Source organism: Lutra lutra, chromosome 8, assembly GCF_902655055.1.
Source record: "Lutra lutra chromosome 8, mLutLut1.2, whole genome shotgun sequence".
Lineage (NCBI taxonomy): Eukaryota > Metazoa > Chordata > Mammalia > Carnivora > Mustelidae > Lutra > Lutra lutra.
In genome coordinates, this window is record NC_062285.1 from 51,016,092 (window position 1) to 51,035,432 (window position 19,341).

The 19,341-nt window shown below is 45.7% G+C and overlaps 1 protein-coding gene across 9 annotated transcripts; it reads left to right on the forward strand.

Moving 5' to 3' along the window:
- Window positions 1-4,101: 4,101 nt before the first annotated feature.
- Window positions 4,102-17,785, forward strand: NACA (nascent polypeptide associated complex subunit alpha). Of its 9 annotated transcripts, XM_047739865.1 has the most exons (11): window positions 4,130-4,257; window positions 5,052-5,213; window positions 8,040-10,885; window positions 10,955-10,976; window positions 12,096-13,601; window positions 14,821-14,906; window positions 15,092-15,169; window positions 16,023-16,169; window positions 16,592-16,720; window positions 17,348-17,470; window positions 17,659-17,785. In XM_047739865.1, exons 2-11 carry the CDS (start codon window positions 5,144-5,146, stop codon window positions 17,671-17,673), a joined length of 5,022 nt encoding a protein of 1,673 aa, XP_047595821.1. In that variant the 5' UTR covers window positions 4,130-4,257; window positions 5,052-5,143; the 3' UTR covers window positions 17,674-17,785. The 9 variants fall into 9 exon arrangements, with proteins under 9 accessions (XP_047595816.1, XP_047595821.1, XP_047595818.1 ...); XM_047739862.1 differs by having other exon boundaries at window positions 8,040-12,051; window positions 12,130-13,601; XM_047739863.1 differs by having other exon boundaries at window positions 8,040-12,039; window positions 12,241-13,601.
- Window positions 17,786-19,341: the final 1,556 nt, after the last annotated feature.

A 19,341-nucleotide genomic window follows, 5' to 3' on the forward strand; every position in this document is an offset into this window, starting at 1 on the left:
ACCTGAGCCAAAGGCTGACACTCAACAGACTGAGCTACCCAGGCACCCCCAAAATTTCCTTTTCTTGAAAAATTATGTTGAAAAGATTCCTGAGGCCACCAAAGGAGAACGTCCCAGGTTTCTGGAAGCAACAATAATGAAAGGAATAAGTGAATTGCAGATATATTTTGTAAAAGTTAATATTATATGGGCTCCTGGGTGGCTCAGTCAGTTAAGCGGCTGCCATCAGTTCAGGTCATAATCCCAGGGTCCTGGGTTCCCTGCTCAGTGGAAAGCCTGTTTCTTGCTCTCTGCCTGCTGCTCCCCTACTTGTGGGTGCTCTCTGTCAAAAATAAGTAAAATCTTAAAAAAAAAAAAAAAACTAGTAGGGGCGCCTGGGTGGCTCAGTGGGTTAAGCCTCTGCCTTCAGCTCAGGTCATGATCTCAGGGTCCTAGGATCGAGCCTCACATCGGGCTCTCTGCCCAGCAGGGAGCCTGTTTCTTCCCCCTCTTTCTCTGCCGGCCTCTCTGCCTCCTTGTGATCTCTCTCTCTCTGTCAAATAAATAAATAAAATCTTTTTTAAAAAATTAAAAATAATGAAAAAAATTTTAAAAACTAATTATACAAAGATAATTTAAGATTTTTTGATATACCTTTTACCAGTTGCCATATATATTTTGGTATACTTCTACCAGTTGCCATATGTAGAGGCAAGTGAGCAATAATATGCTCAAAACTTTAATCTCAGCTCACTGGATATACCTTCTTATTTCTGGACTGAATATTGTAGGTACATGAGAGCTTTGTCCTTAAGTCTTAGACATTTATACCTGGAGTGTGTATTCTGTCACTTCTAATTTTACTTACTGATATTTTTATTGGTCAGGCCACACCCCACTGCCTGTCTTTTAAAAATCTTTTTTTTTTTTTTAGATTTTTTTTTTTTTTTTTTTTTTTTACAGAGTTCACAAGTAGGCAAAGAGGCAGGGGGGGGCTGGAGGGGTGTGGGGAAGGAAAAAGGCTCCCCACTGAGCAGAGAGCCCAATGCCGAGCTCAATCCCAAGACCCTGGGATCATGACCTGAGCTGAAGGCAGAGGCTTTAACCCACTGAGCCACCCAGGTGCCCCAGTAGAGTACTTTTTAACAACTGTTGCATTTGTAGCTCCTGACTTTTTTCCTCAGAGAACAATTGAGTTAGTCTGCACCATAAAGCAGCAGCTTAGAATAACCAATTTCACCAACAGAAAACCTATTTTATTTGTCAAAACACTTCCCTTTCTACATATCCAGATACTTAATTTTAAAGGTTTTGTTTCTTCCATAGGTTGGTTTTTGTTTTTGTTTTTTCTGAAAGTGTCAGATTTCTTTTGCCTGGTTTTACAACCAGTCTAAACAAAACAGTCATTCTGGAATATAGTCCATCTTCTGAGAAACACTGAGAAGTCAAGCTATCGGGTTGGTGTTTTCTGATTTTCTTTCCTTTGCATTTCCTTTAACATTGTTTTCTCTTTAGCCATACAGTCTTTTCTTTTTTTTTTTAATCTTTTGGTTTTATATATAAAACACTTTACAATGCAGTCAACACACGGCAATGCCTTGCATTTCCTTCTCTTTTCTAATTTTTTAAGAAAAAATATTAAAGACCATTGTGCAAAATTCCTCATTTGAGTCTCTATTTACTATGTATTGTTCAGTTTTTAGGTTTGGAAAACAGTGGGTCAGTTAAAATTCCTGAATACAAAATTACTAAAGACTCAGTCTACCTTAAGAACTCAGAACCAGAGTATAAAGACTGGTATTATGCTTTCAAAAAGAGATGGTTCAAGCTTCCAATATGCCTACCATTAAAGTATTTTTTTTTAAAGATTTTATTTATTTATTTGACAGAGAGATCACAAGCAGGCAGAGAGGCAGGCAGAGAGAGGAGGAAGCAGGCTCCCTGCTGAGCAGAGAGCCCCATGTGGGGCTCGATCCCAGGACTCTGAGATCATGACCTGAGCCGAAGGCAGCGGCTTAACCCACTGAGCCACCCAGGCGCCCCCATTAAAGTATTTTAATGCTTTAATATTAAAGCTCTTGGATAAAGCGTAACATATTGTACTCATATAAAAGTATAAATGTTTTGGGGCACCTGGGTGGCTCAGTCATTGAGTGTCTGCCTTCAGCTCTGGTCATGATCCCAGGGTTCTGGGATTGAGCTCCAAGTCAGGCTCCTTGCTCAGCAGGAAGCCTGCTTCTCCCTCTCCCACTACGCCTGCTCGTGTTCCCTCTCTCGCTGTCTCTCTCTCTCTCTCTCTAAAATAAATAAAATATTTTAAAAAAATAAATAAATAGGGGCGCCTGGGTTAAAGCCTCTGCCTTTGGCTCAGGTCATGATCCCGGGGTCCTGGGATCGAGCCCCACATCAGGCTCTCTGCTCAGCAGGGAGCCTGCTTCTCTTCTCTGTCAAATAAATAAAATCTTTTTAAAATATAAATAAATAAATAAATGTTTTTACACTGTATGCTAACTGGAATTTAAATAAAAATTTTTAAAAAATCAAGTCCTTTTTTTTTTAAATAAATATTTGATTCTTGAAGACATTAGAAACATGCTCAAAGACCATTGACTTCCCTATTCTCTGATTTTAGCAACTCATCCATTTGTGAGAATTGTAGAAACAAAGGTCATAGAACTGACTTCCGTCTCCATACTTGCCCAATTTATAAAAAAATCCAAAGAAAGAAAATACATCCTTCCTTAGTCATTAACAACAGAGAGAAGAGTTAGTGGGCTTGATGGAAAAGAAAGTGAAATGGTCAAAATAGCTTTACTTGTCTATGAAGATGATTGGCTATTGCTGGCTCTTTCTTCTGAAGTTAAATGGACTGCGCTGACAACTCTTCCATATCACACATTTACTTAGAAAAAATAATAGTAAGCACTTTCCAAGTAATGTACATATATTACCTAATCTTCCTAACAATCCTATCAAGTAGCTACTATATCCCCATTTTTAGATGGGGAAACTGAGGCACAAACTGGTTAATTAAATTGCCCAAGGTCACTCTGAGGTGACAAAGCTGTGATTCAGACAAGTATAGCTAGAGTCCATGTTCTGTGTATGTGTGTGTGTTTTAAGTTTATTTAATTGATCTCTACACCCAGCATAGGGCTTGAACTCATGAACCTGAGATCAAGAGTTGCATGCACTTCCCAACTGAGCAAGCCAGGCACCCTTATACAGAGTTCATGTTCTTAATCATTTCACAATATTGCCTCCCCTATCTGAAAAAAATTTCAGAATTTCTCATTCCTGGTAAACTCCACTATTTCATTTAATCCTAATTCACTAATCCTCACTTCAAAATAGTTTGTTTTTTTTTGTTGTTGTTGTTTTTAAGATTTTACAAAGTAGTTTTTAGAGCATAACGTCACTGCTTCTCTTAAAAGGCAGCCACAATTGTCCTAAAGCCTTTAGTTCAAATAGTTTTGCTGGTTTAGGTAATGTATTTGTTGAGTCTTTTTGTAGGGCTGAGAGGGCAAGGGGATCAGGACCCATGGCCTTTTCATTAACAAACCACTGAATTTACATTCTACTCTCAGGAATATTTACAGTGTAAAGCAAGAGTTAACTTGGGGTCCGGGACTACTAGCATGGATGAGTTTCGGGATATCTACTTGCCCAAAACAGCAGGCAAAAAGAATTGTATATATGCCTATGCGCTTTTCTCTGAGGAGTGTAATCTAATAGTTTCAACATCGATCTAAATTGTGTGTTCCAAAAATAAAATAATTGAGGGTTAACCTCAGTCACTGCTATCTTACAATGATGTGACTACAATCTGTGGCGTTCCATATTATTTAGTATCTCCTATTTCCCTGCATTAGTTGAAAAAGGGAAATCAAAAAGTCACTATAATACCGCTGTGGCTACTTTACTGACCAGAGGGCAGAGGTTGCTTCTCTGACTACACTTTCCTTTCGGGTATCAAAGATGCCTCGACTCAGGGGACGGGAAGGAGTCGGCTATCTAAGGAGTGCACGGCTCGAGGTTGAGGTTCCTGCCAATCCAGCGCGTCCTGTTCCGAATTCTTACCCTTATTTAGACCTCATCACCACCCCCGTCCGGGAACAGTAGGACGGATCACTCAAAGGAAGTGACTGCTGGCAGCTCCTGACCCGGAATCGGATCCTGGTCCCGCCCCCTCTGCCAAGCTTCCTTCTGCAAGAGGCGTGGGTCACGCTCTCGCTCGCTCTCTTTCTGCCGCCATCTTGGTTCCGCGTCCCCCGCAGAGTAAGTCCTGTCTTCGCCGCAACTCTCTATCCGCAGCCATCCTCCTTTCTTGCGGACTAAGCCGCCCCAGAGACTAGGAGCTAAGGGGAGTTGGAGGCTTTATGGGGCTGCTGGGTTCCTACTTGGCCCTGGGAAGTGTGGTCTTGGGGCCTCCGGACAAAATGGGGTCTGCGGTTGATGTCCTGGCAAAAGCAGGGTAGAAGGGCCGCCTGCCGCGCCTGGAGGACAGGGCTGGCGACATAGAGCCGTTGCGGTGTGGGGGGCGGAAGCGGAGTGTGTGTGGTGTTGGGAACGGCTTCACGAGAACCCAAAAGAGGTTAAGGGGGTCACAGCCTTGGAACACCCTACCCCCGCGCGCGCGCACACACACACGCCGTTCTTAATTGTGACAAGTGAGTGTTGGGACTTTAGGCATTCTCTTTCCCCTCCTGGTTCCCGAAAGTCCGGCAAACGGGAGACGTGGTGGTCCCAGCCCAGGCGACGTGAGTGTAGGAGGTGGTGCAGGCTAGCGTCTGAAGTCACCCGCGGTCGCGAGCCAGACCGGGATCCTCTCCCTGGGGTTGAGAACGCAGTGCTGAGTGTTGCCTCTGTGGGGTTTGGAGTGTAGAATAAAAGGAACCCCTTGGCCACTGAAGGTTCGTTCTCTGCGGAGTAAAGAGAGGTAGAAGGTGATTAGCTTGATCCGAGATCTGAGAGTCACGTCTTATTTCTTACCTATTCCCAGCTGCTTTGGGGAGGATTGTCCTGAAACGTCCTCGTAATTTTTTTTTTTTTTTTTTTTTTTCCCTTAACAGCCCTTCGCAGAGTTTTTAAGAACATTTGACTCTGGGTTGGGCAGCAGAACGGATCCCAGTCAATTCAGGCCTCCTTTTTATTCCCTTCAGAAATGCCTGGTGAAGCCACAGAAACCGTCCCTGCTACAGAGCAGGAGTTGCCACAGCCCCAGGCTGAGACAGGTAGGTTCCCCTAGTCCCCTTACTGTTCATTAAAATTTTAAGACTGACCCTAAGACCATTTGGTGGGTAAAATGGCAAATGGAATACCCTTGGTTTTTTCAGAGTTAACTCATTAAAGATGGCTGTAGCTTTACCAGGGAGGAGAATCCGTGATACTAACTGCCGTCCTGGAGGGACTTCATTAAGGAATGGACTATAAAGAGATATTTAAGATCCGAGAGCATAAAAGGCTCCAAGGCCTGCATTGTAGATTATGGCAACTACCTCATAGGTCGTACTGGGGAGCCCTCAACTCACAGTAAAACTGAGCAGGGAGGAGAGGGCTCAGTGATTCTTACCTATTGGAACTGGATGACACACTTGCAGGCCAAGGAGACCTGAGCTTTGTGAAAATGCAGCCAGCAAGTTGCATCAAGGTTTTAGATGGCAGAGCTTGGCATTGTGCCTTCGTCACATGTCTGGATGAGATGTGTGCTGGTGGTAAATGTGTCTTACTGGGCCGCAGGGCCCTGCTGGGTTGGTTCACTTATTTTATCAGTTGGTACTAAGATGTTTATAGTGTGCTGGAATCAACAGCTTGCCCGGAACCCAACCAAGATTGAAATAAAGTTTTCCTTTGACTGCTCTTCAGCTTTTAAATTAATGGATATAAACATAGTATAAAGGCACGTTTCAAATTCTCGTTAAAATACTTCTCTAGAAAACTCGAGAGGGTGTAGTGAGAAAATATTTAATGATGTTCTTGCTATGTCAGTTGTGCTGAAATAAATGAAGAGAATCTTCAGGCCGTAACTTCCGTCCTCACTTTTTCTTACTATAAACTTTTTTTTTTTTTTTTTAACCCACCTGTCACTTAAGCAATTCCTTCCCCCTTCTGGATTTAAAATAGAGTTGTTTATAGTTGAAAGCATTGAGGTTCTCTCTGCCCGCCTGTCTGATTTTAGCAGCTGAGGGGATTAATACAGCTGCTAGAAAAGAAAAAGGAATGGGCCTCTAAGCTAGTGAACAAGCTATATGAAATCCTTGAGGTACAGGGGACTTAATGGAAAGAGAAAATAAAGGACTGATCTCTAGAAGATCCTATAATTCAATACTAATCAAAACCTTATTGAACGACTTGATTTTACAAATGTGGAAACTGAAATTTAGATGAATTTGTTTCAAGCCTCATGCCATTTGCTTCTGAAGTCATCCTTAGTGCTGTTAAGCTTCTTTCTGAATAGTTAGAGCTTGCACAGTAGGTTTAGTAATATTAAGGGAGGGCCAGTGGTAAAACGCTGAATTTTTTCTTAATTAGGTAGTTGTTATAACGAATGTGAAAACGAGCCCAAGGAGTTGGTTATGGTGTCTAAAGCAAGTAAATTGGGCTTTAACTAACCATCTTAGAAGTCTAGTTAGAGGAAAACATTCTAAGTTTCAAATTGATTCATATGTTTGGAGGCATTTGCCCTTTAATCGTGAGATTTTTACCTACCAACTCTCCAGGAAAACCTGGTTGAGCCACCTGTCCTTTCTGGAGTTGGATATTCTAACTAGAATTAGTGGTTGAATAAATTGTGAGTTTTTATCATTCAGGAAATCTTACTGAGCTTTACTGTAGTGCTGAACATTGGTCTATTTTGGCAGAATGACATACTTATCCAGATTAAGGGGTGGAGAGCCAGTGTATTCTCCACTCCAATTCCCTACTTCCAAAATAGAACCACAGTCTGGTTTAACAAGTTGGCCTACAGTTTCATAATACAGCCCTTACCCTTGTGACTAAGCTCTCTCCCTAGCAGTCTAATTCATCTTAAATTGATGTCTGAAGAGCTAACAATACCTAGGAAAGTGTGTGGACATTATGAAATACAACCCATTTGTGGTTGTTTTTTGTTTGGGGTCAGTAGGTAAACTGAGGCATAGGGAGGCAAAGTGACTTAGTATTTAACACTTCACGCAGAATTGTATGTCAACACCACCTTCCTAAAACTTTATTCTTTTTTTTTTTTTTAAGATTTTATTTATTTATTTGACAGAGATCACAAGTAGGCAGAGAGGCAGGCAGAGAGCGAGCCAGGGAAACAGGCTCCCTGCTGAGCAGAGAGCCCAATGTGGGGCTCAGTCCCAGGACTCTGGGATCATGACCTGAGCTGAAGGCAGAGGCTTTAACCCACTGAGCCACCCAGGTACCCCCTAAAACTTTATTCTAAGAGTCAGGTTTTTCTTGACCTAGTGAAAGCCTGAGCATATAAAGACTTGGTTTGTTGCAGGGGTGAGGGGAGGGTTGTTTTTTGTTTTTGTTTTTCATTCAGTTCCGGCTCCCCATCATTATCAGCACTCACTGCCTGCCTTGTTCCAATTTTCAGTATCTGTTTCAGTTAGTTCGTGATCCTTGACAGTAGAACATCTATTCTACTGGTATTCTATGGCCTGTAAGAAAGACTTTGGGTTCATTCAAGGAGGGAAGGGAGGGCACATCTGGGAAAGGGTGGAAAGCATGCTGTTCCCAACCCACTCCTAGGCCTGTGCTCCCCATTTAGAGACTAATAGCCTGCTTAGACTGTTATCTCCACCTTAAAATAGTTTGCTTGTGGGGGGGCGTAGAACTTGGGAAATGTGGGAGATGGGGAGAGGGATGTATTCTTAATCGACCACTGAAGTATATTTGGGGAAGGTTGCTGTTGCCTGTCACCTTTGTCTAATCCTGTGCGGTGACTTTCATCCTCGGATTAAAAATTCCGTGTTTCCTGTGAGGCACGTTGTACCAACTTGGGCTGCATAACTCACCTTTGTTTTTTTCCTTCCCTTTCCTTCTTTATCCCCTTTTTTGCCTTTCTCCTCCAGCTGTGCTTCCTGTGTCTTCAGCCTTGAGTGTCACTGCTGCCTTAAGGCAGCCTGAATCTACCCTACCCCCTCCTTGCTCCCTGGCCCCCCAACAATGCCCTCTGGCAACCCCTAACCAGGCTTCCCCATTCCTTCCTCCCTCTAGTGTTGTCTCAACCCCTTTTGAAGCTCCTTTTCCACAATCATCCTCTGGAACAATCCTTCCTTTGGGAGTTGCCCCTTCCCCCACTGACACCCCAGTTTTCCTACCAAACCTAATAGGGCCTCCCATCTCCCCAGCTGCCTTAGCTCTGGCCTCTCCCATGATAACTCCAGCTGTGAAAGATCCCCATTCCTCTTCAGCTCCCTTGGCTCTGGTGGCCTTGGCTCCCCACTCAGTTCAAAAGAGCTCTGCTTATCCACTTAGCCCTCTTAATTCACCTCCTTTGATTGCTGGGGCTGAGTCAGGGTCAGTAACATCTCTGTCAACTCCCATTGTTTCCTCAGAACCAAAGACCTCTTCTATTCAAATTCCCATGCAAGTAGGCCCTAATCTAAAAGGCACCCCTATCCCTCCAGGTATAGTCAGTGCTGTTCCTTCCCATCTTGGAACTCCCTTGGCCTCTGTTCAGTCTGGAGCAGCCGCATGTCCTCAAATGCCACCCACCACTCCCCCAGCCGTCACTTCCCCTCAGTTCAAAGGCATCCCTGTTTCCTCAGCTCTGACTTCTCCACAAAACCCTGAAAGCCTCAGCGTAAAGGGACCCCTTAATTCACCTGCTACATTACCTCTTTCAACCCAGTCTATATCTGTGGCTCCCAGCGTCACTCCAGTTTTCCTCACTTCTCTGGGCTCTCATCTAGCACCTTTACATCAGGGTTCTCTTGATTCTCCTGTTCGACCCTTAGGTCAAACAGGTCCTAATGTTCTGTCAAATCCTAAAGTGGATGCCATTTCTGCAGCTCATTCTCCCATTGGGGCCTCTTACCCTTCTCAGAGATCTGTAATTTCTCCACTTCCTTCCAGAAATGAGGTGGCTTCTACTTCGGGGGCTCCAGCTTCCCCTCTGGCTCTTTCTATTGAGAAAGAACCCCCTGCTGTCACTGGTATAGCTTCCTTCAGTCCTTCTGGCTCATCAGACTTAGCCACCTCTTCTCCATTATCTCCTACAGCCTGTCTCATTCTGAAAGACTCTCCTAATGCCACTCCTTGTCAGCCTTTGGTGACCCAAATTCCTCCTCCTCCAGGGAGTCCGAGCTTGAAAGAAGCTCCTGTTTCTTCTCTTGGAACTATCCCATTCGTTATGACTAACCCCTCCACAATTTCTGCAATACCTACTACCCTTGAGGTAGCTACTTGCATGTCTCCTCCAGTTTCATCAGATCCCATAAGTAATAAGGACTCAGCTTCCCACACTGCCTCGGTTATGGCTCCTGGGGCTCCCAAAGAGCTTTCTACTCCTCAAGTAACCCCTCTGGGAATACCAGTCCCCCCTCCTCTCTCATTCTCTGAGAACCCCAAAGGTCTCCCTACATCAGCATTGGTAAAGTTACCAAAACAAGGAAATATCCAAACTGAACTTCCCTCTCCTCTTGGAGCCCCTTTGTCACCAGAACAGGCAGGACTCCCTACCAAGAAAGACTCGACTCTAATACCATTAGTACTGGCAACCCCCAAAAATCCCTCCTCTCCCCAAAGTATATCATCATCTCTGGAGATAGCTCTTCCTCCTGAAGCCTCCTTAGCAAAGAAAAGCCTTGTAGTTGTAGAGCCTCTCCCTGTAGTTACGTCAGCAAGTACTGCTCCCTCTCCTCTGGGTGTTAACTCCCCAGCCTCTATAATCAAGACAGACCCCAGTAGTCTGCCTCTCAAAAGTTCTCTCACCACCCCAAGCATAGCTACATTTCCTCTGGAACATGTTGCTACTGCAGAAGTGGCTCCTGCAGTTACCAAAGGTACCTCCACTACAGCCAGTCCTTTTCTAGATATCTCTTTATCTCATAAAAACCATCCAGGTAAGAAGGGTAGTTCCACTCTTACTTTACCTGTGGTTCCTCCAGTCTCTGAAAGTTGTCCTGTGGCTCCAGCTGTGACTTTATCCCCCCAGAACGTTTCTGCTTTTCCAGCTGCCATAGCACTAGCCCCAGAAGTTCCCAAGTCTGAGCCCTTTCCCTCTCTTCATCCTCAAGGTGCAAAGAAAGTTCACGGTATTTCTCATACCTCAGCATTGGCTCCTGTGGCTTCCTCTCCTGAAGGGCACCCAACCAAGGACTCTGGTGTTTGTGCTTCTGTTAATGCATCTTCGAAAGGAACTTACTTAGCTGACTCTCCATCTCCTTTAGGGACTAGTGTGTCTCCTCAAACTAAAAGACGTCCAACCAAGAAGGGTTCAGCTCCTTCTACTACCTTAACTCTTTCTCCTCTTTCGAAAAGTGTTCCTGCTATCCCTGATACTCCTGCTGGAAATCACTCCTCCCCTATTTCTCCAGTTGAAGCGTCCTTTCTTCCAGAGGCCAATCTTTCTTTTCAAGTCCCTAAAGGGTCACTGGCCAAGAAGCATTCCCCCACTCTTTCCCCCAAAGAGACCCCAGATACCCCACCTCCCAAAGAGGCCTTCACTCCCCCAGCTATAGTTCCTTCCTCCCCCAAAGGAGCCCCAGCAACTTCATCCTCCAAAAAGTCACAAGCAGCTCCAGCCCCCAAAAGAGCCCCAGCTACTCCATCTCCCAAAGGGACCCCCACTGCCTCAGCTGTGGCTCCTTCATCCCCCAAAGGGGACCCAGCAGTGACTCCTTCCTCCCCCAGAGGGGCCCCCAACCCCCAAGCTGTGGCCCCTCCCTCTCCCAAAGAGTCCCAAGCAACTCCAGCCCCCAGAAGAGCCCCAGCTACTCCATCTCCCAAGGGGCCCCCCACTGCCCCACCTATGGCTCCTCCCTCCCCCAAAGGGGGCCAAGCAACCCCATTCCCTAAAGAGACCTCCACTCCCCCAGCTGTGACTCCTCCCTCCCCCAAAGGGTCTCAGGCAACTCCAGCCCCCAAAAGAACCCCAATGACTCCATCTCCCAAAGGGGGCACAGCAACCCCATCCCCTGAAGAGGCCTCCACTCCCCCAGCTATGACTCCTTCCTCTCCCAAAAAGTCCCCACCTACCCAACCTCCCAGAAAGGCCCCCACCTCCCAAGCTGTGCCTCCTCCCTCTCCCAAGGAGTCTCAAGCAACTCCCCCCAAAAGAGCCCCAGCTACTCCATCTCCCAAAGGGACCCCCACTGCCCCAGCTGTGGCTCCTCCCACTCCCAAAGGGGGCCCAGCAACTCCATCCCCTAAGGAGACCTCTGCTCCCCCAGCTGTGACTCCTCCCTCTCCCAAAGGGGGCCCAGCAACCCCATCCCCTAAAGAGACCTCCACTCCCCCAGCTGTGGCTCCTTCCTCCCCCAAAGGGTCTCAGTCAACTCCCACAGAGTGCCCAGCTACCCAGTCTCCCAAAAGAGCCCCAACTACTCCATCCCCTAAAGAGAACACTCCCCCAGCTGTGGCTCCTTCCTCCCCCAAAGAGTGCCCACCTACCCAATCTCCCAAAAGAGCCCCAACTACTCCATCTCCCAAAGGGGGCCCAGGAACCCCATCTCCTAAAAACTCCACCCCCCCAGCTGTGGCTCCTTCCTCCCCCAAAGTGTGCCCAGCTACCCAATCTCCCAAAAGAGCCCCAACTACTCCATCTCCCAAAGGGGCCCCCACTGCCCTATCTGTGGCTCCTCCCTCCCCCAAAGGGGGCCCAGCAACCCCATCTGCTAAAGAGACCATTCCCCCAGCTGTGACTCCTTCCTCTCCCAAAGGGCCCCCCACTGCCCCATCTATGACTCCTCTCTCCCCCAAAGGGGGTCCAGCAACCCCATCTGCTAAAGAGACCTCCATTCCCCCAGCTATGACTCCTTCCTCCCCCAAAGAGTCCCCAGCTACCCAACCTCCCAGAGGGGCCTCCACCCCCCAAGTTATGGCTCCTTCTTCTTCCAAAGAGTCCCAAGCAACTCCAGCAACTCCATCCCCTAAAGAGACTTCCACTCTCCCAGCTGTGGCTCCTCCCTCCCCCATAGAGTCTCAAGCAACTTCAGTCCCCAAAAGAGTTCCAGCTACCCCACCTCCCAGAGGGGCCTCCACTCCCCCAGCTGTGGCTCCTCCCTCTCCCAAAAGGTCCCAGGCAGCTCCAGGCCCCAAAAGAGCTCCAGCAACTCCATCTCCTAAAGGGGGCCAAGCAGCCCCATCCCCTAAAGAGACTTCCACTCCCCCAACCGGGGCTCCTTCCTCCCCCAGAGAGTCCCCAGCTACCCAGCCTCCAAAAGGGACCCTCACTATAGCTCATCCCTCCCCCAAAGAGTCTCCAGCAACTTCCCCCAAAAGAGCCCCAGCTACTCCACCTCCCAAAGGGTCCCCCACTGCCCCACCTGTGGCTCCTCCCTCCCCCAAAGGGGGCCCAGCAACCCTTTCCCCTAAAGAGACTTCCACTCCCCCAGCTGTTGCTCCTTCCTCAAAAAAAGCCCCAGGTGCCCCATCTCTCAAAGGGTCCCTTACTCCCTCAGCTGTGACTCCTTCCCCCAAAGAGTCTCCAGAAACTCCAGCCCCCAAAGAGGCTCCAGGAACCCTATCTCCCAAGGGGCCATCCACTCCCCCAGCTGTGACTCCTTCCTCCAAAGAGTCTCCGGCAGCCCCAGCCCCGAAAGGGACCTCAGCAACTCCATCCTCCAAAAGAATCCCAGGAGGAACTCCATCCCCCAAGAGAGCCCCAGCTACCCCATCCAAAGGTGCCCCCACTCCCTCATCTGAGAGTCCTCCCTCACCCAAAGAGGCCCCTACCTCTCCAGTTTCAGTCACATGTCCCCTGGGGTCCATTGCCCCTCTGGCTTCTAAAGGCCTACCAGTAAAGAAAAGCTCCACAACTCTCAAAGCAGGACTTGTTGCCCCAGCTCCAGAAAGTATACCAGCTGTCACAGCTCCCTCTGAGAAAGCTCCACTGGCCAAGAAGAGTTCTGCTACTTCACCTTCTGTGTGCCCAGATCCTACAGCTAAGAATGGTACTAAAGGACCCCTTCCTACAATGGCTCCAGCCCCCCTGTCAGTCTCTGCTCAGAAAGTCTCTTCAAAGGCTCCCAAAACCCTTCCTGTTTCTCCATTAAAAAGCAAAGATTCTGCCCATTCCCCAAAGAGCCCTTTGACTCTTCCTCTTGAGTCTGTGACATCTACTCCTCTAGCAACAGTTTCCTCTGAGAAGGTCCTTCCTAAAGCTGGATCAGCATCTATCCCTCCAGCACCCACCCCATCAGTCTCTCTGCCTCTCGCTCCCTCCCCAGTTCCCCCTCTGCTTCCTAAACAGCAATTTCTGCCGTCCTCACCTGGGCTGGTGCCGGAATCACCCTGTAAGCCCTCAGCCCCTGCTGATGAGGATGAGCTGCCGCCTCTGATTCCCCCGGAACCAATCTCGGGGGGACTGCCTTTCCAGTCGGTCCTCGTCAACATGCCCACCCCCAAACCTGCTGGGATCCCTGCCCCAACCCCCTCTGCCAAGCAGCCTGTTCTGAAGAACAACAAGGGTATTTGCCTTGGTTTGCTGTGTGCATGGTGTGTCGCCCACACCCCTCCTGGGGCTACCCACCGTACTAACCCTAGGATGCGCCGCTTTCTCCAGTGTATCTGCTTGTGTTTGGACATAGAACATAGAACGATAGTTTTAAATGCAAAAGCTCTAGGAATGTGAATCAATCTTGGTTTTCATCACCTCAGATAGTCTGTTTTGTATCATCTTGTATAATATGGTCCAAGCTAACCCTGGATCTGCCATCTTTTTACCTGAATGATCTGACATTGAAAACCAAGACCTATTAGATCTTTTAATTTGCTCTAATCTCTACCACATAACTAACCTTGTCCCTGGGCCTGGGATTTGCTAAAATGTTGGGAAATACAGAACTATTTGCATTTCTTTTCATGATTTAGATTCAGTGATGACCAGTGCCCAGGGGACTCCCTTTTCAAGACTTTTTTCCTAGCCTGAGAATGGTGCAGGTGTCTGCTTTTTTCTCTCAGTAGTCTTTATTGATGCTTGGCCTTTTGATTGAGGTAAACTTAAAATATGTGAATTATATTTGGAAGAAAGGGGAGAGGTCACAGGACAGGCTCTAACAGGTGACTGTTAGAACTATAGGTTGGCAGTCTTTGAGAATCTTCAGGCTATGTTGATGAAGCCAAATTGCTAGGGTAAGTGGTTTGAAAACAAGGCTAAATGTGTGTACACAACTGCTTCTGGCCTTCCCCAACTCAGTGTAAGGATGAGGGGAAAGTGTCCTCCCTGGTCTGCCTCCGCAGTGTGATCTTACTGGTTTTTTGTTTTTGTTTTTTGTTTTTTGTTTTTTGTTTTTTTCATTTAAATGTATCTGGAGATAACCTTGTCTGCCATAACCTTTTGGAGATGGTTGGGCTATCAGGTAGAATTTGGAGTTACATAGGTCCTTGGTGTTGGCCTGTGCCAAGTGAAGACCTTAAGAGGAAGGAAACAGTTACTCTTTATAAACTGCTTGGCTATAACTAGTAATTACCTCTTATTTCTGGGGCTGGGTCTTTAATGGATGTGTACACACTAGTTTATGGCTGAGTTGGAGGCTGTCAAGCTGACTTCATACAAGTCAGTTGGTTTACATTTAACTTTGTGAGGTCTAGCATAAGCCAGTGACCTCTAGTCCACATAGGCTGTGGTGAGGTGTCTTTTCCTTATAATCTACTGTAAAATAGTAAAAGTTACATTTGTCATCTCAGGGTCTGGAACAGAATCTGACAGTGATGAATCAGTACCAGAGCTTGAGGAACAGGATTCCACACAGGCAACCACACAGCAAGCCCAGGTGGGTGTTCTCCTACTTGCTGGTCAGAGTACTTGAGTCAAAGAAGCATTGAAGAACAAGGGTTGATCAGAGAAGCTGACTTCAGTATTTGGAACGGTGAACCTTCATAAAAGGGAAAACCTCATGGGGATTGTGATATCTAGGCCTTATATCCCAGTTTACTCATAGCTGTTTTCTTTCTTCAGCTGGCAGCAGCCGCTGAAATTGACGAAGAACCAGTCAGTAAAGCAAAACAGAGCCGGAGTGAAAAGAAGGCACGGAAGGTAAGTTTTTAAGTTATGAACAAGGATTAAAGGTTCTGATGAAGCAGCTTTAGAGAGGGGGAACTGTAATGGTAGAATCATATTTATAGTGATAGAAATTACTATGGCAAAAAAAAAAAAAAATCAGGAGTCCTGGAAGCCAATTCTGTATTATCAAGTTAGCCTAGGAAAAGGCTTTGCTTTGTTTTCATTTGTTTTGTTACTTTTTTTCATTTAATTAACATTTAATGTATTATTGGTGTCAGAAGTAGAGGTCAGTGATTCATCAGTCTTTTTTTTTTTTTTTTTTTAAGATTTTATTTTATCTATTTGAGACCGCACAAGCCGGGAGGAGGGTCAGAGGGAGAGGGAAAAGCAGACTCAGGGAGCCCGATATGGGGCCCGATCCTGTCCTAGGATCGCAACTTGAGCCAAAGGCAGACGTCCAACCGACTAAGCCACCCATGCGCCCCAATTCATCAGTCTTCTGTAATACCCAGTGCTCATTACATCATGTACCCTCCTTAATGTCAACCCAGTTACCCCGTCTCCCTATCCCCTTCCCTTCCAGCAACCCTCAGTTAAGGCTTTACTTTGGGTATAGTTATTACTATGTTCTTTACCTCCTAAAGCTATTTCTTTTTTTAAGATATTTATTGGGGTGAGAGAATGTGTGCAGGAGCAGGGGAAGAGGTAAAAGGAGAAGCAGAATCCCTGCTAAGTGCAGAGCCTGATGTGTAGGGCTCGATCTTAACAACCCTGAGATAAGAGCCGAAATCAAGAGTTGGACATTCAACCGACTGAGCCACCTAGGTTCCCCTGTGAAGCTTCTTCTGGAGAAGTTGAAAACCTGATGTTCTTTTCTATTCCTTAGGCTATGTCCAAACTGGGTCTTCGACAGGTTACAGGGGTTACAAGAGTCACTATCCGGAAATCTAAGAATATCCTCTTTGTCATCACAAAACCAGATGTCTACAAGAGCCCAGCTTCAGATACCTACATAGTTTTTGGGGAAGCCAAGGTAAAGTTTTCTTGGATGCACTCTAGACCAGGGTTTCTCAACCTCAGCACTATTGATAGTCAAGAGTTAGATAATTCTTTGGTGTGAAATTTGAGGTCAGTTAATTCCTTGTTGTGGGAGGGGCTTTCCTGAGTGTTAGAGATGTTTAGCAGCATCCTGCCCAGATGCGATAACCAAAAAAATCTCCAGACATTTTGGTAGATGTCCCTGGATGACAAAATTACCTCCCAGTTGAGAATCACTGCTTTAGACCTAAACTAGTTCTCTCTGTACAGTGATACATTATCTTAGGGCAAATAATTTAAAGCTATATAGTAAGTTAACCTGAAGTAGCTTTAAAGTAAGAGTTTGGAAAAGATATAAATGATTTATTTCACTTACTGCAGATTGATCTTGTCACATCTGTATTTTCTGCCCTGCAGATCGAGGATTTATCTCAGCAAGCACAACTGGCAGCTGCTGAGAAATTCAAAGTTCAAGGTGAAGCTGTCTCAAACATTCAAGAAAACACACAGACTCCAACTGTACAAGAGGAGAGTGAAGAGGAAGAGGTATATAGGGAAATCTTTTATACTTTTAATCCTCTCCAGATAGTATTTTGTGTTTAAGATTTTATTTATAGGGGCGCCTGGGTGGCTCAGTGGGTTAAGCCACTGCTTTCGGCTCAGGTCATGATCTCGGGGTCCTGGGATCGAGTCCTTCATCGGGCTCTCTGCTCAGCAGGGAGCCTGCTTCCCTCTCTCTCTCTCTCTCTCTCTGCCTGCCTCTCCATCTACTTGTGATCTCTCTCTGTCAAATAAATAAATAAAAATCTTTTTTTTTTTTAAAGATTTTATTTATAATATTACATATAATATATTATTATTTGTAATACAAATTTGTTATTTATCCATGAGAGAGAGGCAGAGGGAGAAGCAGCTTGGGGCTGCTTGGGGTTCAGTCCTAGGACCCCAGGATCGTGACCAGAGCCAAAGGCAGACGCTTAACCAACTGAGCCACCCAGGCACCCAGTATTATCTCGTATTAATGGGTGCGTTCTACATTGCTCTAGGCTCTCGAACTCAATTGACTTAAATAGTTTCTGAGTTATATTAAAGAACTAGATTTAAGAGACTCCTGTCTCCAAAGAACTACCAGAATTTTTCTTTGGGTTATTGTGTTTTTCTTCCTTCTCTTAGGTTGATGAAACCGGTGTAGAGGTTAAGGACATAGAATTGGTCATGTCACAAGCAAATGTGTCAAGAGCAAAGGCAGTCCGAGCCCTGAAGAACAACAGTAATGACATTGTAAATGCTATTATGGTAAGTGTCAAAGCCTTTATTCCTTGACTTCTTCAGCCCTGACCAGTTCGGGGTGACTTTATTTTCTGTACTTAAGATCAGCCAGTTTCGGAAGCTTCATTCCAAAGCCTATTCCGAATTACCTCATATTTAGGGGCCTGAATTCCCAATTTGCCTCTAACTACTTCTAATGATCTCTTTTCTTACAGGAATTAACAATGTAACCATCTGAAAACGAGGACTTTTTTTTTGGTGTTTCAAAAGAATAACTGCAGCTTGGTTTGAAATTTGTACTGTTTCTATCATTAATAAAGTTATGGCTTCTTGTTGGATGAACTCAGTGGGTGCTTGGTCTCTTTTCCCTCCTTCCACCCACCTGCCCCCACCCCCAAAAAAACAAACATGAAGTCTCTAGAAATGAAAACATGTAATTTACCTTAAGGCCTCAGCTTGAGTTTGAGAAGGTTTAGTGCCACAGATTCCTCACTTAAGATGTCAGTCTTTTCATCTCTTAAAGATACTATACTAGGCTGTCTGTTAGAACTTCCTTGTGTTAAGAGAATACAACTTAAATGTAAGGTTTCTCCTTTCCATATTCTTTCCCACATGTTAACTGTTAGCAAATCGTCTTCTATATTTAATAATCATCAGCCTCTTTTCTGGCCTACAGTCCTTGAATATATATATATATGGGACCTCATCTGGCCTCTGGAAAGCAGTTCACAATGGTTACATCTTGATATGTAGGAGCTTGGTACAGGGTTGGAGAGGGTAGGGTGCATAATTAATATGGATGAAAAGAGGGACGCCTGGGTGGCTCAGTTGGTTGAGCGGCTGCCTTCGGCTCAGGTCATGATCCCAGCATCCTGGGATCAAGTCCCACATCGGGCTCCTTGCTCGGCAGGGAGCCTGCTTCTCTCTCTGCCTCTGCCTGCCTCTCTGCCTGCCTGTGCTCATTTGCTCTCTCTCTGACAAATAAATAAAAAATCTTAATTAAAAAAAAAAAGAACTGGGGCGCCTGGGTGGCTCAGTGGGTTAAGCCGCTGCCTTCGGCTCGGGTCATGATCCCAGGTCCTGGGTTCAAGCCCCGCATCGGGCTTTCTGCTCGGCGGGGAGCCTGCTTCCTCCTCTCTCTCTGCTTGCCTCTCTGCCTACTTGTGATTTCTCTCTGTCAAATAAATAAATAAAAATCTTAAAAAAAAAAAAAAAGAACTTAAGAACATTTAAAAAAAATATATGGATGAAAAGACTGCACTTTGTACAAAATGCAGAGGTATGTCATGAAAGGAGTTTTTGACTTGTATACAGTATAAACTCTCTGCTGTCAGGCATACACTATAGAAACATTTTAATGTACAAAATAAATTATGATTAGGGTAGCCATAATTATGCTAGGACAATAAGTGGAAAATGAGGCAAACTAATAAACAATGATTAGCCAGTGAATGAAAAATACACATAACTCCATAGAAGTCCTAGGAGAAGAGTAAAGTGTCTGAGTTTGGGTTGTTAGAAAATGGTTTGGGGGAAAAGCAGAAGACTAAAATTTGGAAATGGGAAAAGTAAACGTAGAGGTAAGAATCTTAAATAAGGGGCGCCTGGGTGGCTCAGTGGGTTGAGCCGCTGCCTTCGGCTCAGGTCATGATCTCAGGGTCCTGGGATCGAGGCCCGCATCGGGCTCTCTGCTCGACAGGGAGCCTGCTTCCTCCTCTTTCTCTACCTGCCTCTCTGCCTGCTTGTGATCTCTCTCTGTCAAATAAATAAATAAAATCTTGAAGAAAAAAAAAAAAAAGAATCTTAAATAAGTAATAATACACCTGCAAAAAATGTTAAGATGGGAATGGATCAGACTAACATGGTAGAAGGCATTGGAGACTAAAGAAGTTTAGCCA